A 23809-nucleotide genomic window follows, 5' to 3' on the forward strand; every position below is an offset into this window, starting at 1 on the left:
GAAAAAAAGCAAAAAGTTAAAAAAATATATTATACGCATAAGTGTGTTATATATATATATATATATCCTAAATAGAAATGAACTTAAACCCATTCGAATTCGAACTGCGGTTAACTTCGTGTTAAAACGTGCACCACCTATAAAAGCATAAATGAGAAAACAAATCTATAATGTAAAGCACAACTTTCGAGCAGCCTAAACTATACAAGCTTCTAAATATGCATCCAGCTCATTCATACCATAGCAAGCAACGTGGCAAAATTAAATTACCACTATACATGAAGCCGGTTGGATGTTATTGTTATTCGTTGATTGTGTATGTCTTCTGGACGATTTGCATGTTTTGTGGCTCCAATTTCTGAGAGGAAAATTATTATTGAAACCCGCCAACCTTCAATTAAGAAACCCTTCTTAGGGTTCTTGTCCTAGAAGGGATTCGAACCCAGTCTTTCCAACCAAAAGGCATCGTCGATACTGACTGTCTTACAGAGGCTCTTGGGAAAAAAAGGTTGGACAAAAGTCAGTGGAACATATTGGCCATGTTTTATATAGCAGACTACCTACGCACAATCAACCAAATTGAAGAGATATATAATGCGAGTTGTATCTGTATGTATAAAGTTATATGTATTGTAGCTATATGTGTATATATGATGTATGCAAAATGGAAATATAGTTTAACCGCTTGTAATATATTTCCTTTTCACTTGTATCCCAACTAATGTGTCTACATAAGTAAACATATATAATCTCATACATAAATAAAATCTTATGTTCGTGAAGTAACTGAGTAACTAGTATTCATTCACTCATCGATTATTCAAAAAAAAAAAAAATATATATATATATATATATATATATATATATATATATATATATATATATATATATATATATATATATATATATATATATATATATATATATATATATATATATATATATATAATATATATAAAAAAAAATATATATATATATATATTATATTTTAACATTAATTAAAAATTCTCTCTCCCTCGTTTACATCATAAAAATGCATTTATATTTGGGTTTGTTTTTCTGGTGCAAAGTTTCTCAAATTGTGTTTTTAACTTACAAATTAACAAACACAGTTGAGTTTAATAACAAAACTAGAATTTTAATTGTCACTAAAATTACGTTTAAAATAACTATTGCAACATGTAATATATATATATATATATATATATATATATATATATATATATAGTTTTATGAAAAAAATTGAATGACTAGAACCGAGATTTAATTAAAAAGGTTTTAATATAAACACACTACTAGTTTCGGCCTGTAACAGCCTTCTTCAGGTGACATTATAAAAGAAAAAACACTAAACATTGAGGGTTAAAAGACTATGAACATCATAGACAGTCTTTATACATAATTAGCTAATTATGTATAAAGACTGTCTATGATGTTCATAGTCTTTTAACCCTCAATGTTTAGTGTTTTTTCTTTTATAATGTCACCTGAAGAAGGCTGTTACAGGCCGAAACTAGTAGTGTGTTTATATTAAAACCTTTTTAATTAAATCTCGGTTCTAGTCATTCAATTTTTTTCATAAAAATATATATATAATATATATAATATATATAAATATATAATATATATAATATATAATTATATATATATATATATATATAATATATATGTATATATCATCATCATCATCATCATCATCATCAAATTCCTGCCATGTACCCTCAAGGGGTGTACAGGATATGACAGTACTACATGAAAAAATTACATCATTACTAACTTCCTATCTACAATTTTCCTCCAAATCAGTCTGTTACTTGTCAAGACTCAAACATTATCAGATCTTATATTTCTATCGTCTAAGGCACTTTATACCGTATCAATCCACCTATATCTTGGTCTTCCTCTGGGTCGTTTTCCTGCCAACCTGGCAGAGAACACTTGTTTTGCTAATCTTTCCTCTCCCATTCTATTTAAGTGACCATACCATCTGAGATTAGCTCTGCTAACGCATTCCTGGATGCTAACAATGTCAAGTTCTTTCCTAATATCCTCATTTTTAATATGATATTGCCATTGATGCCATCTGTTCACGCCTCTAATCTTTCTCAGGACTCTCATATCTGCGGTCTCTAGTCTTTGGTCAAGTGTTTTACTTCTGACCCAGCTCTCAGATCCATAAGTTAAAATTGGTTTGAACACAGTCTTGTATACAGCTAATTTAGTGTTCCGACTAATTTCTTTCTTATTCCATATGAATTTATTCAATTGACTTCCCACGATACCAGCTTTGCTGATTCTGTTGTCTATTTCTATATTTAGTTTACCATCTTCAGTAAAAATTGTGCCTAAGTAGCTGAAATGTTTTACTTGTTCCACAGGTTTTCCATTCACAACACAGTTGACATTTTCAATGATTCTGCCTATTTTCATTGTCTTTGTCTTTTTATTGCTGACCTTCATACCATATCTATTACAACAGCTATTCAATTTAGTCAGAGAATCTTGCAGACTTGTAGCGGATTTATTTAGAAGTATAACATCATCCGCATAAAGCAAAGAGCTGACATTAACATCTCCAATTTTGATATCAGGTTTAATACCACATTCCTTCATAATGTGATCCATATAGATAATGAATAACAGAGGGGATAATGTACATCCTTGTCTCACACCAGATTTAACATTAAACCACCTTCCTGTACTTCCTTCAATTCTAACTGCTGACTCACAACTCAAATAAAGACTAAGTATTGCTTGATATAATGCCCCAGTGACACCATATAACTGCAGCGTATTGAATAGCTTCTCTCTTGGCACCTTGTCATATGCCTTTTCCAAATCGACAAAACTTAAATACAGATCTTTGTTATATTCCCATGCTTTCTCGACTATTTGTCGTAAAGTGAAGATCTGATCCTGACAGCCTCTATTTGGCCTGAATCCAGCTTGTTCTTCATCTATTATATATATATATATATATATATATATATATATATATATATATATATATATATATATATATATATATATATATATATATATATATATATATAATATATTATCTATATATATATATAATTAAATTTATATATATAAATAAATAAATAAATATATATATATATATATATATATATTAGTGATTTTCATACTACTTTTAGTGTATATAAACTTCATCAAAGTTTACAACACGCATTTTTATTTATTTATTTTATTTTATTTCTTTCTTTTTTTTTTCTCTTTTTTTTTTTTTTTTGCAAACACTTGTATATCTGCGGCAAAGGAAATTTTTAGCTTAGCATATATGTTTAATTTAAATAATCTTAAATTAAACATTCTGATATACCGTATCTCCGTACCTCTGAATAAATTTCAGAGGTACGGTACAGTATGTTGAACAATCCACTGTACGTAAAGCTGGGCTTCTTCCCCCCCCCCTGTAGGCTTCCCCCTCCTTAAGTGGGAGGGGGGGGAAAGCCCAAAGTCTGGAAAAACACTCCTGTGATGTGCTGCGACATTTTTATGTTCATTTTCACGTCCGTCTAAAGAGCCAAGACTCGGCTAATGCCCAAAATGGTGTTTTATTGATCGCTAATTTCTCTTTCATCGATTTTTCCCCTGTTTACCGATGTCTACTTCAGACATTGCATAACGAAACATCGCATGTCATTACACTTTTCATTAGTTACAACTCTTCTTTTTCGAACGGATTCTAATAAGTAGTTCACGCTCTTCGATATAATTTTCGATATTTCGTTGTCAATAGTAACCATAGAAACGATCGTTCATTGGTATGTTAAAAGTCTTCTTCAAATTACTCTGCTTTCGCTGCTGCTGCTGCTGCCTCAGAAGGACTTAAAAGTATCTTCGACGCTCTTTCGACAATCCTTGATCATTAAATACCGATAAGGATTCAATAACACTTCGTTATTATTCGAAAATCTTCTGCCTCTCATTTCCTTGTAATGAGCCTCTTCTATGAGTATTCTCTGTATCTATTTGTGCCATTACTTTGTATTTCCAGACGTCTTAAGAAAAGCTGGTGACCTGGAAATGAAAATAAGCTTTATCATCATTGATTGCAACAACGACTTAAGAAACTGTTCGGAAATGCGTTGACCTCCAATTTCTCACGTCCAACACGGATTGAATATATTAAATGGTATATAGAGTCTTTAATTATTTCATCTCATGAATATGCTTGTGCAGATGGAATACGAGTGTCATGCAGGTCATCATGGCGTTTAATACGTCGTTATTTATACCGTTCAATAAACAGTAAGTAAGTCAAATACGGAAATAAGAAACCTAAACTCCATAAACTAAGCCTTATTCGATTCGATGCAAATATAAGAATTTAAAAAAAAAATTAAAAAAAAAAAAAGAATTCTACCTAAGAAATGCAAATTAGCCCACAGCACATTGGTACTAGTATCGTAACGTGAGACGAACAGGAACGTAAGCCATGATAATTAATTACACTTAATAGATTTTACTTACATAATTTTTATTAGCATACAATTTTCGCCCTAAGTGTCAAGGGCATTTTCAAATTTAAACAAATAGAACAGAAACAGGAAACTTTAATGAAAATGAGTGAATTACAAATTACGGAAGTAAAATCCGTATTAATTTTTTTTTTATGTATAGCGAAACCTGTGGTGAATTCATCACTAAAAAACACACGTACTAACCACAGCAATGACTATTTAATTCATAAATATAACACGTTATTGCACGCATATCGAGATTCTATTGTAATCATGCGCCCTAACTGTATGTTATGCCTAGTATTGTTTGAACTACTGTACTGATGATGTCCCAAGATACTTGGGATGAAATATTTACGAATTAAATAGTCATTACGGTGATTAGTACGTGTGTTTTTAGTGGTAAATCCGTAGTAAGCTTAATTAATTACTACCATAGGTGAGCTGAAGGTTAGATAATTTGGAAACTGTCATCTAGCGACTAAACAAAGAACTTTTCGAAGTCATTTCATACTTCCCATACATTTCTGGAATTTGAAACCACAGTCTGCTAGTTGGACCGATGCATTACCCACTCAATCAGCCAGGCCTGCAAATTGTGCGTTAAAATAACAAAGAATATCATTAACATGCTTTCTATGATGGGAGCATAATAACTGTATAAATAAACAAGTCTAAACGTATTTTCCCAGTTGAAAGGAATTTGTTGTGGCTTGTATAATCTCAGGGTAAACAGTTCAGCCTTCTTTCGAGATGCATTATTATTGAACAACGGATTTTGTAGTTCAGAAGGAGTAATCCTACTTGAAGATTTACGGAAGAATGTTGGCAGAGTATGCGGAAAAGTGTACGAATAAAAAAAAAAGAAGTTGAAAACCCTTCTGATTGGCACAAACTCAGAAAAGAGGTTTGTTCGTTTTTTAATGCGAATCCCATCCATGATAGGTTGCAGGTGGTGAAGCCGTTAACACCGTGGATGCGATAACGATTAAATAAATCGGAAAAAACCGATCTAGATCACAAAACATTTACGCTCTTTTTCAAACCAGTTCAAGAGCCACGAAGTTCATCTCTTACCATAAACAAACACCCATTCTTGCGGCAAGATTCGAACCTTCGGCATTGATTGGAAAGCGGATAAGAAAAAATCTCCACTCGATCAACCACAACAGCAACGATGCAGCCATTGAAAAAACATTCAAGAACTTCAATTCTTTTATAATCGGGATGTTATCTCAAGTGATTATCATCAATTTGGTCCTCGAAAAATGCACATGATGTGAATTCAAAAACGCGTACATATTTGTCTAAATTTTTCTCAGAGAGCATTAAACAGTTCGCGTTTATAAAAGCAAGCGTATATGAAAATTAATGCTATATTGATGCATTTTATCGTTCTAGATTTAATTTAAAAATAAATAATAAATTGCTTTGAATTCTTTGATTACCCTCGTAGGCTTTCGTTATTGGAACTACAATCTAGATGTCCTTTCACACTGGTTTTAAGTTATCTAGCAGCCCATAAGGCTTGTGAGGATCCTATTTCGTATTCCGATATCTTTTTACAGAATTTGTTATTCCCTGCGTTGCTGAAGTGAGTGATAGCAAGATTCTTATTAAGACTGGCGTAACATTAACAGTGATCTGACCTTGAATGTTTCATTTGAAAGATATACCTCTGCTTTTTAGGGATTCCGAAGATGAGAGGCGGGAGAGTGGGGGGGGGGGCACAGAAAGATGGATCGGAAGTGATTTTCATCACGAAAAAAATCTCCAATAAGAAATGTGTTTGTTCAATGTAGAACGATCATTGTTTAGTCTGTGTCAACTAAGAAATGCAAAGCATATATGCAAAATAAGTTATATGTTCAATTATATATCGTAAAGAAATGGTAGTGAGTGGCCTTTTGAATAGGTTAGGCAAGCGTTAAATGAATCCTAAAGCTTGAGAAACGCAGCAGGAAAACAGGAAGAGTTATTACAGGCAAAAGTGCGTGGAGTTGCAGATGTATGTAAAGAGACAAACTGTGTGTACTTAGACCAGTGTTTCTCAACGTTTTTTGGATCATGCCCCACCTCAACGTATCAAAGATTTTGATGCCCCCCCCTAGCATAATAGTCAGCAAGTTCTGAAAAAGTATAATATAAATATGCACGTGTACATTTTCTAATTGCCCCCCAAAATATTCAAATTGTCCCACGTTGAGAAACAGTGACTTAGACTAATATAATACTCCATCAGTGAAGAGAGGTGAAAACTGGACAGCGGGTAAAAGTAACTTGTGGTTTAATCAGACAATTATATTTTCCATCGCATAGGAACGTGTGTTAGAATTCGATTTACGATGAACGTCCAGAAAGTAAGTCCCGGTTTTAAATATTTTCACTGAAGCACTGCGATCACAATGGTGCGCATGCGTGCTGAGTTTGTTGATTCCTTAGCAAGGCGTCGGTATCATTTTCAGACATTCTCGTAGTGCGTACGCTTTTTGGTACGTGTTTATAATGTCTAAGAAAATCGAATCGCCCGCCGCATGTGAAATTAGGTCACTTATCCGTTTCTTGAATGCGAGGATCGTTAAAGCAGCTGAAATTCATCGGCAAATTATTGAGGTTTATGGAGAACACGCAGTGAGTGATTCAATCGTTCGAAGATGGGTTAAAACTTCTCGCCACCTTCGGGTGAGAACAATTCCATCATCCCACATAGAGTAATGACGTCGCGCCAAGCGACTTTCGCCTGTTCAAACATCTAAAATCGTTCCTTGTTGGTCGGTGTTCCAAGACGACGACGAGGTCAAAGAAACAGTCAACGTAGTGTGCATCACAGGCGGCAACCTTCTACGACGAAGGTATACGTATATTTTTGTTTCTCTGACAGCCCATCGGAACTTACTTTCTGGACGTCCCTCGTATAACATGGCAGTTGATTCTTGTCTTACAAGATGCATGGGTAGCGTAAGGTAGCGAAACGCTTACACTTTGTCCACCAGTGAATTTCGTGAAGTTTATCAATAAATCCACCTTTGTTGTGTAGCTTTGTGGAATCGTTTCTAATTCCATAATGCTAGACTGTCAGAAGAAAGACATTGTAGGCCTTTTTTTTTTCCTAGTTGGTTATCTAGTTAGTTGATGTATGGCACACACGAATATTTTTTTCCGTCCAAGAAACTGATTTTAAACGCTAAAATCATCCCTTGAGCTCATTTAACTCACTACGCGGTGAGTCTAGCTCTCTCTACCGGTTACGAAAAGTAATTAGGGCTAAAAGAGTTCCTCCTACTTGTTATTTTAATTATCGATAATATAGAAAGAGGTTGTCTAGTGCGACGGATCTCTATCCTAGTTGTTTCCCATTGACGGTAGGGCCAGGGCATAGTGAAAGCAGCATAAATCAAGGAATCCATCATGACTCCAATCATCATCGACTCCAACATCACCAAAGGATATGTAAAATGCGATAAGTGTGATGTTTATCTGAAACCTTGGACGACGCAGACCAGTGGAATTTCCGTTACGTTTTCCAAATCTAATGCCGGTGAATTGGATTGGACTGCAGATAACTCGCACGCCAGTGGTTCTAAACTTTTTTTAAAGAAATGAGAAATACAAATAGTATTTTGGAACAAGTGCGTCGGAATAGCGCGCTAACTTATTTGTGCTTACTTATTTCGTTCTTTTATTTTATTTATTTATTTATTTATTTCAAAATAATTAAATTCATTGTATCCACGGTCCGTGTATGTTTCGAATTTCCCCTCTTCTAATGCGCCCGCCTCACAACCGCAGTATACGCATATTTTGGTGTAAGTTAGTAAATAAGCAGAATACTCGGTAGTGGCGAAAATGCTATCACCCAGCTAGAAACAGTTATTCAGACGCTAGAACTTACTATTACTATGGAAACATGGTGATATTGCGTCACATCCGTCACACTGCTATTAGACTATTATCAAAATACACTATTAAAAAGAGAAATAATATTTTTACGTTAAAAGCAAAGATAAAAGCTTCGCTTTTAAAGACGAGTGCAAATAATTATGGACAATCGTAAAACGACGCGTTAGTTCTTGTACAGTGACGTCAATCATTATCATAGCAATTAACAATTCCGCGCTAGATCATGCGGAGTTGTTAAATCCATGTAGATGTTTATGCATTTTATGAAATGCACGTACAGAGTCGTGACAATAACAAAACCCCTTGGATAACCCTGAAAAAAGTTCGCATTCTAGACTGGACTCGAACTCAGCATTTCCAATCCAAGAGCATCCGTTGAAACCGACTGAACTACAGCACATCGATCTTGCCAGACTCTGTATGGACCACAAAATCGTGTGGTTAACGTGTTCACTAAGTACCTTTTTTTTTTTTTTAATCTTATACTTTTCGCTTACATCGGCAACAACTATTCCCCTGTTCTGGAATCCATTTATATTCCAAAGCACAAGTTTTCAAATCATGTAATGTATTCACAACTATAACATCCCGGAAAACTCTTTATGACTTAGGTGAATTCAATCGTAAACCAAAAAATTAAAATTTTACAGTGACGTGCTTAAAATTGTAATTGCTTAGTTTACGATTGACGTTATTGCATTCTTTCATGCGTTGAGGTTTATCCTCCACATAGTTCATGAATTGATTAACACTCTAGCAAGCTGCTAGACGAATGCATTAAAGATGAGGTAATTGAAAGTAAAATGGAAACAGATTAGATTAGATTATTTAATCTCTTAATCATTATTTATTTATTTGCTGTTAAGTTAAACAAGAATTCTTCTAGAATTATTTAACTGTAGTTATAAGGGAGTTTATAAGCATGTAATCTGATACCAATGTAAAATAATGGAGTCATTTTACATATACCAAGGAGATGCGTCATGTGTGATTTATGCCAAGAAAGATTAGGTATATATTTCTTAAGAAGGAAATCTTATTACGTTTCAATATCTGGTATTTTGAAGGGATCAACATATAAGAACAATTGAAGATTTTTTTTTCTTCTAGAAATGCGTACTTTTTTTTGAAAAAAAAATCGTATTACAATATTCGTTGGTACATACATGGTAAAGGGTTTAAAAAATATCCACTCTCCTGAAGCGGTTTGAAAAAATTTTCATGTTTGGTCTCTAGAGTAGGATTTTCCATTTAAAAATAAATAAAGATACAATATATATATATATATATATATATATATATATATAAATTAATTTTAAAAAATTCTTAAGCCACCCACGGCATGAATATACTATAGTTAAAAAAAAAATTCTTGGAAATTCACAGATATATAGTATTCTTCTCTTCTTTCTTTTGAAGTTTCACTTTTTTTTTCTCTCGTTCTTCCACACAAGAGCACTCGTTCAGCATTCATCTTTTCTACAATTACAACCTAAAATCTCTTTGCTACATCCTACATAATGAAGACTATGTCTTTCAATTTTTGTTTGCTTTTGCTTCGTTTTTCTCATGCAAAAGAGATCATTTACTAAAAGCACGATATTATCAAGTGTCTCCAGGTGTTCGACATTCACCTGAACACGGTGACCCAAATTTATCTTTGTCATACTCTGATTATTGCAGCAAACTGAGAATTTCGTCATTTTGTGGGGGGGGAAAAAAACAAAAAAAACATCATACTATATATTTTTCTTTTTCTTTAGATTTCTAAGAATATTTGTTTTTAAATGAGATAACTGGAAAGTTTAAAACCATAAATGAATAAAATTCAACAAATAAAATCCATATGTAATGCAATTATAAAGCCCAATTTCTGCTTAGTTACGTCATAATTACGTCAGACAAATTGACATAATTGTAAACATTGTAATGTTACATTATAATACATATTATATATTCATTTGTTCATTGTAGCTTAATATGAGTGCATTTTAGTGATGTTTATACTTTACATTGAACCATTCAGAGCTTTTTAATGTTTTTTTTTTTTCTGTTAAAAATAAATTCCTGAATAGGGCACTAGAACGTAAAATACTTGACTAGAATACCAAAGCTACTTAAAGAGGCACAGCACTGGTCAAAGTAGCCAGTTAGGTTAACCTCGGGCAGTTCAGGTAACCGTACTGCAACGCAGTGGGGAGAACGCAGTAAAAAAGGTGACAGATCACTTGTGCCTTCGAAGTGCTTCTGGGCAGTATAATTTCACTTTACGAAAATATTTATGCCTCCAAGTTATTATTGTTTTTTTTATTAGCTTATTTATGTGAGCATTGCTTTTAGAAAGGTTAATTTGATAAGAATATTACAAATCTTAAGAGAGAGAGATAATAGACGGATCTATTCGCCCATTTCTACACAAATTGACTTACCTGGGATTTCCAGGTTTCCAATATCTACAGGCAATTTTGCAGCCATTCTCATTTACGAAGTGTGACGACGATGAACAACAGGATTCAGATGGTAACTGCGTTCCATAAGAACCCATGACTCTTTCCTTTGATTCCTGTGATGGATCGATACTTGTGGAATTGAAGAGCACGGGCTCCTCAGAACACCAGGAGTCGTCAGGTAAGTTGGCAAGGGGGAAATGCAGCAAAGGGAGGGGGAAAAAAAGGTACAAAGGGGGGATTTCGAAAACGTGCTCACAAACTACGAGAGACGCTCCTGAACATAGTAACACGTGGTGAACGACACAGTCCGTGCGAACGCGCGTCTAAATAAATTCCTACTCCGGTGTCACGTGGTGTCAACAGATACTTTGAAGGACGCAGAACAACGCACACTCTCATCCCAGGAGCGGAAGTGACGATTTGGCCCGGAACGCGCACCTATGTCGCTTGGCAACGGCATCGAGCTTTGCTGGGTTGACGTTTTCACTGAGTGATCCGGGCAGACGATGAAATGTGCAACTTTGGTGATGTTGAACTGACAGCAGAATGATAGCAGAAGTTTGTATTCGACAGCAGACGACCTACTTCGTACGCATTCAGCGCTAGGGAGGTGTAACAAGAACATAATTTGCAACATGATTATATTAACTTCAAATTAATGCAAGTAATGAACTGATTAAGAACTTCATCAATATTGCAAGAGTTCAAAAAAATATGCTTGGTTTATTTTGCGATTACAATATAGAACTCGCCTATTATAAGCATATTAGTATGCAAACAGATTAATCGTAAATGAAAAACGTAAATCACAAAGAAATTGAAGCCAAAATTATTTTTGGATGTCATTCTTAATGCATTTTTTAAAGTAAGCTGTTTATACTAACAGCATATCAGCATCCTTTAGTATAAACCAATATATGAAGCTTATATTTTGGCATATTTTTCAGGATCCCAGTGTGCTTTTTATTTTTACTTTTCAAAATTTAGAAAGTTATTTTTGTCTGTTGCTATCTCCTGTTTATAAGGCGGTTTCTGTTTCTCCCTTAGAGCCGATCCTGATTTTCAAAATACTGTATTCGAATTTTATTATTTAGGTTAAATATTTGAAATGTTCTCCGTATTGCATGTCTAATGTCCTCTTAGCATAAAATTCATATCGCTTACTTCTTTTTTTTACTAAAAATCATTAATTTATGGACTTAGCAATTAATTATTTAACCCCCCCCCGTCTTCACACAGATCTTATCTGAATACTGCCGTCATGGCACTCGTTTACGTATCACCGCTAACTTAAGGCAAAACCACTTACCCAGCCTACAGGTAATTGCCCCATTTAGACAAACTTCGAGTTTCATTTTTCAAGAGGTAATGAATATTTCCTACCTAAATCTTTATTATGCATACTTATTAGGCAATACAACATTATAATAAAAAGTGATTTGAATTAAAAAGAAATAAGATGAATAAAATACATTATCCCAAATACTCAGAATGCAATTTCAGTTTTCTGTTGTCTTTCTTTTACGTAATACTTCGTTTCATAACGGAAGTGGTAACCAACCGGCAAAAATAAGAGTGTATAAATAATGTTTGAACTGGTTGCAATGATATTTTAGTTTACTAGTTAAACGAGATTCCTAAACTGTGTTGTACTTTTCCCCTAATTTCCCCTAAATGTGTTCTTTTCCCCTAATTTCCCCTAAATGTGTTCTTTTCCCTAAATTGGCTTAACCACAGTTAAGCCAATACGATCAGTGTCCATGTTTGGTTTCTATTACGGGATTCTAGAAACCAAAACTTAATTAATTAATTTATTTATTTTAAATGAGCTCCGCCCACAAAAGTAGGCTTGGCACAGAGCGGTAATCTCAAACCGGAAGACGCGAATCGTCCGTTACCATCCATAACTGTGGACTTCGAACCAACAGCCTTTTGGTTAATGAATGTGTACGCTATCCACTCTGGCAACTAGGCCCACATTTAACTAAAACAAATATTAATTAGAAATTATTTTTATATAATATTTAAAGGGAGAGGAAGGTCAATATTAAATCCAGCTTGGTTTAAGCACGCGTAACAAAGTGTAAACCTTGAGGATATCCTTACTTTCATATAACCGGAGACATTAAAGGCTAAACAAGTAACTTTAGGAGGACCTCGTTGGCCTGCAATGCTGAATCTCCCATCCAGGTTCCTCGTGAACGCGCAACATATTTGTCACCCTTAATGGTATGCTCAGTGGTGCAGGACAAAATATCAGCATCGGTGAAGGTCGTTTCAGACGGTGGGAAAGCGAATGGCTGTGGGGCAAGTTCAGCTCCTCGACATTACAGCGTAAACAACACAGAAGGTTTCTGCCTTTTCTTACTTCCACGGTCAATTTTTGGTTGTAAGGAGATCTTCAACCAGCCGTACGTCAGTAATTTAGCAAAAAAAAGAAAGAAAAGGAAACTAATTTACATCGGTTTCAGGAAAGCAATTATATTTTTAAATCCATGTTTTTATTATAATTTATTAGACAGTATATAGGATAAAAGAATAATAGTAATAGTTAATTTTTATTTAATAGTTAGTACTTAATACTTATTTAGCTTGTTAAAATAGTTAAAAATGAGTTAATAGTCAATTTCATTCCCTAGCTAAGTAACAGTAATAGTTGATTTAATAAGTAATTTGACGAGTTGAACGAAAAACATAACCAAAAAATAAAAATGGAATTTTACAATGTGGGTGTGTGAAAGATATTTTCTTTAGAAGAATGACAACACGGAAGAAGCGAAAAATAAATAAATAAATAAAATGCACGTTTATCGACTTTTATTGTAAGCTTCTCCAATCCGATTTGAACCGTTTATTCGAAACGGTCAGCGAGTGTTTCCCTCCACAAAAAACAGGACTGATAATCGAAAGCGAATACGAAGTTCACCTGTCTGGTGATAGAGACGGTCTGTGCTGTCTCTGTTAATTAATTAATTCATGTTTTTATCTCTTTAACTGCTCGTTAATTTGTTGACGGTGACTTGAAAAGTATTCGAGATCGCAAGCTATCTCTGATCCTGAAAACTTCAAGTATTATATCATGCAACATTTGCAGTGGCTAGTTTATGCTTGTCCCACTTTGTTTCCGAGCTTAAGATAGCAAAAGTTTGTCGTAAAAATAATAATCTTCTTCTTTTTTACGTGTTAGGCCTAATGGAATGTTACGGAGCTGTCCTTAGCCCTTCCAAACCATACCGTCCCGAGGATAAAGTGGTTAGCCCTATGGCTCCAGGTGTGTGTCCTATGTCTGCAGAGGCGTGTGTTCACGGGGCCAGTTTGCGTGTTCTGGGGGACGAAAAACCTGAGCTTCCGGTTGAAAAAACTCCGTACCTCCGTATGAGACCGGCTAACTCAGTTTTCGTCGAAAGAGGTTCCTCTTTCGACGAGGTTCGTCGATAAAGGTTCCTCACGTCACTGACTGGAATCGAACCCAGGTCTTTCCGATCAAAGAGCTTCGTCTATGGGCGGAATGCACCGTATGTTCCGACTGAACTACGGAGGCTCTAAAAATAATAATAAAATAAAATAAATCTGTAATGGTAGGTTTGATGCATTCACGAACTATCCACGGATGGAATTGCCTTGGTATTGCACTACATTAGCTGACTGCTTTTCAGAATAAAAGTTTCTTCTTATCAGGTAAGTCGTCCTATTTAAAAATGTAAGGCTGGAGATTGCAGACAGTCGTGAAAAGGTGGGTTTCGTAATAGCAGTCGCGTAGAGTGACACCATTCATTTTCACCCAACTGACCCAAAGCTGTTTTGGTGTACTCGTATGTCGCGTGAACGTAATTTTGTTTTGTTTTGTCTAATTTGGCTATTAAAGTAGTCCAAATGACTTTTAAAAAATTTAGTGGTACCAATCATTAAATTCCATCAAAACAGGGATGAATTGTTTTTCGAATATTTTTTCCAATAAAAAAAAATCTTCGAATTATATAGCGAAAAAAAAAAAATTTCAGATCTTTTATTGCTAATAAAATTGTTCAATTATAGAGAAAAAATATTTTAACACTAAAACATATTATATGTTTATCATTTAATACATTATCATTTTATTCTTCTCTTTTCCCCAGTAGCAGAATGTAGCTAGTGTGAATTATTAGTAGGAGTTCCAATCGTTCCATGCTAATAAACGAAATCCGGTTGGAATTAAAAGCTAACCCTACCAACTAACATATGAATATGCATCTGAATCTCAAGTTTCAGATGTGTATTCATATGTTATTCATATAAAATTCACCTATCCAGAAAGGAGTTATTGTAATACCTAACTAGACATGTTCAATCTAAACTAGAAGCAACAAGCAATTCAGTAGGTGGCCAATATTTATTTTTGGCACGTGTGTTTGAAACATGTGATTCTTTGCTATGGGTGTTTTGAAACGAGTGTGCAGCCACTCATTCTTTAATGCTTTAACTTCATATTGAAATTGGTTTAAACCTATTTCTAGATTTTAAAATTTTTTTTTTTATTTATCGGGACTGGTTGAAAATCGTTAGTGGTTAGATTGGACATCCGTGGTTTAGAAGGAATAGTTTGAAATGATCACATAACGAATTTTCAACACTAGGCAGAGTAAAAAGAAAAGTTAAACCAACGACTCTATAAGCCATAGGTGGCGAGACGTAGCTGATCTTTTATACTTTGTAGCCTCGCTCAGTACACCTAGCTACTGAATTATAATACAATCGTTAATATAATCGTATGTTACTACTATTAGTACCAGAGATTCTAAGGTCATAAGGCGATTTTATATTGGATTATCATTCCTGTCAACTGACTTGATTTCTCTTTGGCTGTAGGAATAAACCTTTATTTTCGGGGAGGGGAGAACACTCTCTACTCTCCCCATCAGAAATAGAATGGTAGTGTCAGTTGAAAGGATAGAGAAAATAGGAATCGAATTCGTATTGTTAAGTGCGACCCCCCTTTTATATCAATCCCAAATTAAACCCATAGTAAGCTGTAGTTTGTCTAGATTATGCGTAAATCCGACCATCCACATTTTAAAAAAGACACCTTACAAAACATTAATATTAATAGGAATAATTAATTAATTAATTAGAAATGTGTGTCTATTTACCAAATTTTGATATAAAAAGTAGTTTTTTATTCGTCTGATATAAGAACTTCTTAGGATTGTGTCTGATTCTCGCCCCAGCAGAGATTATCAGACCACATACAGTATATGTTTATTTTTAAATTACACTATTCACAAAAAAGTTTTGTCGTACAAATGATGTTACGTTATTTCTATGTATATTTTACGCTGAATACAATAATCAAAACGGAATATTACAGTTTTAGTAATATTAGTTTTGATTTTCATAAAACGTATTTTAAACCCTCGTGACATGTAACAGAGTCATGACATGTAACTTGCACCTAGCGTTGTAAAATTAAAATAGTTTTCATTCCTTCAGAGTATCTGACTACAGTATTGTCCGCGCGGTTAGCCTACTGGCTGTGCGCTTCGCAACCATATGTTTGGGGAAGGAATGTCCCAGGTTCGATTCCCGTCGAAGACGTGAGGAATTTGAGGATCTTCCTCAGGCATAGCCAAGTTAGCCGGTCTTGAAGGCGGGCAGTAGGGTTTTTTCCGCCAGTTTATCTGGCGTTTTTCATCCCGCAAGCAGGCAAACCGGCCCCGTGAACACACACACGGATCTACAGCCATAAATACCTAACCCCCATGAGGGGGCTTAACTCGCCCCAATAGGGACGGGGGAGAAAAAGGAAGGAAACTCGATACGAATAAATTACAGTATTTTATTATAACTTAGTTTTAGTTTAAAAAAAAGTATTGAAAAACTGCAATGTAAAACTGTAAAATAGAATAGTAACGAAACAGAAAAAGACACTGGAATGACATTTCTATAGGTATTGTGAAGAGAAGAGAGATAATCCTGTTACTTGATTCCTATTCTTCTCATCCGTCTAGGACGGGTTGAGTCCCCTCCTAATAAGGAGTTACTGACGTATTAATGCAGCCGGTTCGCCACTCTGCTGCATCCCTAAGGGCGATATTCATGGCTGTATCCGTGTGTGTTAACCGGCCGGTTTGCCTGCTTCCGGGATGAAAAACCCAGATAAACTGGCAGGAAAAAACCTGCTGTCCACGCCCAAGACCGGCTAACTTGACTATGACTGAGGAAAATCCTTAAGCTCCTCACGTCGTCGACGAGAATCGAACCTAGGACACTCCTTCCCCAGGCATATGGTTGCGAAGCGCAAAGCCACTAGGCTAACCGTGCGGACGTTACTTGATTACCACGAAAAAAGTTGTTCTGGACTCAAGAAGTTAAAGGTACAGTTTTTTTAATAGATCGAACTCTGTAGGGATCAAGCTGACGATCTTAGCACTGCAGAGAATTAGAACGTCGTTTGAGAGTGAAATCAGCGCATGCAACTTCCACCATAGGAAAACTGGTTGATATTTTGGTGGAGACATGGATCCAACTACTTGTCCGTTTATTAATAATTAGCAGAGGTTTGCCTGGTAGCGGAATTATGGATTACAGAACAGGCTTCACTCTCTGTGAGAGTGACGTCTGTTCTGTAATCGATGCCGAAGGTAAGGGAACGGTGCATTGAGGTTCGTGAAAATAAAAGATTTGTGAAACATTGAGGTGTCTTTTATAACTTTTGCAGAATACGGTGTGTGTTCCCATAGGAAATCATCTGTCTGTGGAATAGACTCGGGCGAATCAATGTCAAAAGATGTTTTCCTTTGTATGTAATATATTGTGAAGCTTTTAGATTAACTGTTATAATGTCCTTGTTATTACTTCAAGTCCATTTGAACTCAAGTGTGTAGCTCTCTCTCTCTCTCTCTCTCTCTCTCTCTCTCTCTCTCTCTCTCACACACACACACACACACAAATATTTTTCAGCTAACATTTATGTAACCATTGACCTTGACGGAAAAGTGCCCAAGAACATTGTGCAATATCTTTTTACACGAAGAATTTCTTCAGACGCCAACGACATTCCATAGGCTAATAATAAAAACATAGATGGCATCGACCGTTAGCATTTGCCATCCTGAAGATATTCCCGAAGAACGTGAAACCGATTTGCCTCTAGACAAAAGTTAGGACATAAATCGAGTATATTGACTGATTATACAGTCCAAACAAATGGGTATTTGTTTGAATGATACTACACTCGAATAGCTTGCCCTGGCTGAGTTCAAAAATAATGTCATTGTCTGTGTGTGGGGGGGAATGTCACGTAAGTATTCTTCCCATATACTGGGAAAATATGTTTATTTTTTTACTGAAATTTCTTCGTTGAAACAAGTCAGTATTTAATCAATGATCAACTGTCCATTTGACCAAATAAACATTTGATTATAAAACAACGAATAAAATGAATTTCAAACAGTCAAATAAGAGTATTCAAACACAAGAAATTGTTTATTCGTGATCCCTATACATTTTTTAAATAATTATATTTCTTGTTTTGTCTTTAAATTATTATTATTTTTTTAAACACAATCGTTGGCCATCTTGCTGACATCCCAGTAAGCCTCAGTCAGTAATCAGTTAATGTATGATGATACAATGGCCGTGAGGCCCATTCCAGAAGGTACTGTACCATAATATCGAAATCAGTATATTACTGTTGGTTATGATGTATCTTGTCTATAAATTGCATGTATTCTCCTGACCAGTTTGCCTGTCTTCGGGAAGAGAAATCCGAGTTTTTGGAAGGGAAAAAAACCTGCAACTCCAGTATGAAACCAGCGAACTTTTTTGCGTCCTAGACAGGATTCGAACCCAGGTCTTTCCAACCAAAGGGTATCATCGAATCAGTCGGTAATGATGATGCGGTTGGAAAGATCTAGGATCGAATTTCATCTAGGACAGGAAGGACCTTTGTAAGGTTTCTTCATCTAAAGGAGAGTTAGCCGGTCTCCTAAAGATGGCGCAGTTTTTTCTCTCCTTCAAAAACACAGACGCTTCATCCCCCAAAACAGGCACAAACCTGCCAAGAAAACATTTGAAGTTAACACACATTAGCCTCATAGCTTTATCATCTTCTTCTTCTTCTTCTTCCGCTTCAAAATGCCTTCTGGGGGTCTAAAGATGCCAAAAAGAGAGGGTGGAGTTGACGGCGAGATTGTTAAGCGATGCGAGAAAGGAATGAAGATCTCAAAGCCATGCTTCGTGTGTGATTGAAGAGTTAAGCTAAGAAAATACAGAACATTCATATCATAGATGTGCTAAAATTTGGACAATTCGGAAAGCTTGCTATAGAGACCATGGAGCTGGTCAAACAGCTTAAGCTTTCCATATACACGATAGTCGTAATCTGGCTATGAAATTCTTAAGTTTGCTCGCTTTGCTAGAAGACGGCCACGCATTCTGCTGGAAAGAAGGAGAGCTCTGAGGTTTCCTCCTAAGGTTTGCCAAGTTAACCTTTCTTAAAGAACACCTAGAAAAAATACCTTCCTCTGTAGTCAAGTTTTGCCGGTTAAATAGCTTAGAGTTGCACTTGATTGATATATATTATATATGACCATTCTTTTCTTTTGAAAATGTTCCAAAATTTATCTTCTGCAATTACTGCAAAATAAACTAGCATATACGCACATTGTCCAAACAGTTATGCAATCTTAGTGACAAGCTAATTAGCGTGTCACTTATCCCTCTCCCCCTCTCCATTGTATTGCATTTCGTGAACAGGTTTCCAACTTTCCATTCAAGGTCCATCCATTAATATTTCGTGATTTATTTCATTCAGATAAGCGTAGGCAACAGGTCATGACTAACTATTTACTCAAATAACTGCCTGATAACGAGCCGATGATGAAACCATACATAATGTGTAATGTAAGACAATGGCGTAAAGTGTTGAATGTCCCTGTTTCCTTGTCAAATAAAGAACACGTGGCTGTGCGTGGCCTTCTGCATTTGGGCAAGTTGTAAATTAAAGTAATTAACATTTCTTATAATGGAGAAAAATACTTGCAGACGAAAAACAAATGCTACTATTTTTCCCCCTTCTCCAGATTCATGAGGTCACTTGGAAAAACCACTGATTCAGGATGATTTGAAATGTAAGGGTAAGGATAAAGAAGAATGGGAAGAATATGAATATTGTGAATGATTTTAGATGGCAGGTGAATTTCATTGCTCTCACTGTTAGATTACCCACAATGCTTATTAGAACCCTTATCTCACTCAAAGTAATGTACAACTTTTCGTGTTTGGGATTCTCATAAAAATGTACAAGACTCCCACCTATATTATGAAGGTACACAAATAAAAATAAAAATAAACAGAGTTCTTTGCCATTTTTTGTTTCATTTGAAATACTGCAGTGTTGTGAATATTTCAGAATATATTAAATGAAAGATAATGTCTTAATATGTTTCTTATTTCCCAACAGATGACATTGTCTGTGATGAGAGTTTGATTTCGAGATTGTCACGTGGGAAAACAAATTGGCAGTAAAAGTAGTTCAGGCATGGATTCACCGATGTCAAGATTAGAAAAGTGTGATCAACCAGAATCACAAGCTGCCACCGATATTGTTATGTTTTTGATTTAGAAAATTCGGAAGCCATGTTTAAAATGGGATAACAACCGCTGCAGTGTCGCCACCTACATTGACAGCACTGTCAATGCCGAATTAGTCATAACGTTTGCATGCTGTGATCCAATATCATTGGATGTCAATGCTTGGTCACACACACACACACACACAAAATTTCCTGTACATGATTCATCTACAGACAAACGTTACTGCGTTTTATTGTTAGACACCACAAAAGCTCAAACGTGCACAACAAAGAAGAAAAAAAAGCTACATTTAGAATGCTGTAACAATAGCTACAGTGTCGCCACCTACCGAATAAAAGTTACAAACATTAAAGTGTAATCTGACTTGTATATTCCGAAATGTTCATTGTATTACAATATGTCAAATAAAAAAAATGTTGGCATAGACTTCTTGATTTAGCTGCGTACTTTTTTTTTTTAAATTAAGAAATGCTAGAAATGCTTTCATTCATCTTCCGGGGGGTTCGCGAGTAACATTAGCCCACGTTCACTTTTTGTGAACGTGCTTTTGAAAGTGATAGGAGTGGTAGTTTGAAATTCATCTCTTAAAAAAAAATTTTTTCAATACCATTCCAGTGAATTTCCGTACATGAAACAAATCTGGAACTCGGTCACACGCAGAATGCGCATGACAGCGTGACATCGGGTGCCACCTGTTGAATCCTTGTTGAAATCGTAATATTAGGGGGATGCTAGTTTTACAGAATAATGCAGTGCTTGATCTCAATTTGTTTTCGAAGATGAATATGTACTATTATCATAAACTGATTGATACTGTTGGAATATGACAGCTTCGTGAACCAATTTATCTCGTAATGATTTGCATCTGAAAGAACAACCACTTTGAACGGCTGAATCGAAAGTCCTACCCCTTAAGGGCGTATGAAGTAGCACCGTGACCAAGTTCTAGTTTTGGATTAAAGCTTATGTCAAGTCTATCAAATTCTGTTTTGGAATCACACGAAAATACAGTTTCTGTTGTTAGAATTAAATTGATTGTTTCGTTTCCCTTTTTTTATTTTTTTTATTTTATTTTTCATTCAACAACATGACTTTTTCCATTGTTGTTTGTTTTTAAATGGCGATTTCCTATTTTTTAGTTCTTTTGTAAAACATTTTTTTTTAAACAGAGAACTAAAAATTAAAAGGGCAAAAACTGCGTCTATGCAGTTCCTTTGCACTCTTTCAGTGTGTATATTTATGTATAATTTTTATTTGTTCTTTTATTTTTTTGGTTAAAATGCTTGTAAATGACATAAACTATATTCTCAATAACGTCTTTACGTATGCAATATTTTAAAAAATAAAATAAATAAATAAAAAATTAAAATTTTATTTTATTTTTATTTTTATTTATTGTGACTTTCATCCAATGAAGGGTTGTAAAGGTATAGAAAATTAATACCGTGAGCGGGCTAGAGATTTTTTTTTTTCTATTTTGACCTGGCAGCATTTCGTTTTTCAAGCACATGTGTTTGCGCATGTGCAGTTCATAGGATCATTACAGCCACTATACGCTTTCAGGAAAGAGTGTCAGAGGCCTCTGACTTTCCTTCTTCTCAAGTTCAGTGTATTATCTTCGATGACCTTGAGAACAGTCAATGTTGAATTACAATTTTATCCCTGAAAATAAAAATTCACTTTTCAATTGAGAAGTGTAAAGTAGACTGCTAAGAAACTTTTCTGAAAATATTATTGTTGACATCCTTAATCTGTAACTGTAATTATGGAAATAAATGATTGAATACGTTTTGGATTGTCAAACTACATTCACCTTAAATTAAATCAGTTTATTTATAATAAAATACAACAGTGGGGGAAAGGGATATTATCTCAATTCCTCATTAAATAAAATAAAAAATAAATTCTGCCAGCGGCAAAAAGAATCGAGACTTATCCTTGAGATAAGTCCCCGAAGGACTTATCTCAAAGAAAAGTGAAAACGCCCATCGTCAAGGTATTGTCTGATTTCAACTGCTTGTTTCTTGTCACTTTCGATTGAACTTTGTAGAGCTTCTTCAATTCAAGGTGCTTTAGCAGGATCTGCTGCATTGATTGAAATTATATTACAAATCAAGGCTAGACTTGACGGTCGATTGTGTTGACTTTTCCGATAAGATGAGCGAGCACTTTCCGCTTTAACACCTCTTAGGTTGTTCTTATCTTACCCGTTCTCTTTAAGTACTACGAACAATAGATGATCCATATAAAAGTTTGAATGACCATCATCGATTTTGTCTCACAAACTTGTATAATGCTGCCATCGATGCAAGTACAACAACATTAGTTAAAACTTGACAGTTTCTCGTAAGATTTTCAGAATTTCTTTAGTCTATTTGGTTAAGTTTCGAAAACGTTTTTCGAGTTAGGCCTATGGAACGATATAAATGGCTGGAACACAATATAATGATTATATATTGATACATAACTAGGATGTAGTATTGTCTGATATTTGTGTAAAGGTTATTTTGTCAAAACTATGCAAATAAAAAAAAAAGGGCAGGAGGTTACCTATTTTTTTTTTTAATGTTTTTAAATGTAGGCACAAACTCTACACACACGAGCTTATAACATAGCGGTCAACCAAATGAATGTCGCGAAATGTTTTCACAAGGTAAACATATTCTTGCGACTCTCGCTCTTACTTACAAGCTGACATTCCTGCGCACAGGAATGTCAGCTTGTAAGAAAATTCCTGCATTAAGATGACTTGGAATAAGCTATACCACAATAACGAATGTTCAGCTTGGCTATTATAATTAATTTTTATCTAAATAAAGCAAAAATAATAAAAATGTTTTTTTTTTTAACGTTTTACACTACTGTGTTATATAACAGTATTTTTAATGAGAAAAATAAAATAAAAGACTAAATTAGTTCACAAAACTTGCTAATTTTCATGTTTCATATTCCATTGGAGATGGGAATGTGGTTGTACCGACCACCTTTTTCATCGTAAGTTTCCATCAAAAAATTAGAGGGAAGTTCAGTACATTTAATCAAAAAATAGCTTCTTATTATTTCAATTAGGAAATAATAATAATAATAATAATAATAATAATAATAATAATAATTTTTGACAAAGTTTATTATCCTCTTCACATATACAAAAGATTCACAAATATACAATTGAAATATTATTACCATTATATTACTATTACATTTTTGTTCACCACAAATATTCTTTACAGAATGTTAAAACATCTTATCTAAATATGCATAAATAATAATACTAACAATGTATTTTACTTTTTTTTTCACATACATATTTACAATGATTCATTTAATGTGTTGAGAGAGAGAGAGAGAGAGAGAGAGAGAGAGAGAGAGAGAGAGAGAGAGAGAAAAATTTTTCATATT

General features: G+C 34.7%; 1 protein-coding gene across 1 annotated transcript in view; it reads right to left on the reverse strand.

Annotated features, from left to right (window-relative positions):
* LOC150110114 (monoglyceride lipase-like) overlaps positions 1-11086 on the reverse strand; it is a 56784-nt gene extending 45698 nt beyond the window's left edge. The window contains exon 1 of the mRNA XM_090391521.1: positions 10817-11086. Coding sequence (XP_090247647.1) covers positions 10817-10932 — 116 coding nt within the window. The 5' untranslated portion in view covers positions 10933-11086. The remainder of the gene's footprint in view (positions 1-10816) is intronic.
* Positions 11087-23809: the final 12723 nt, after the last annotated feature.

Source organism: Typopeltis vanoorti, chromosome 1, assembly GCF_054136105.1.
Source record: "Typopeltis vanoorti isolate ZY-2024b chromosome 1, IOZ_Tvanoo_1.0, whole genome shotgun sequence".
Taxonomy (NCBI): Eukaryota; Metazoa; Arthropoda; class Arachnida; order Uropygi; family Thelyphonidae; genus Typopeltis; species Typopeltis vanoorti.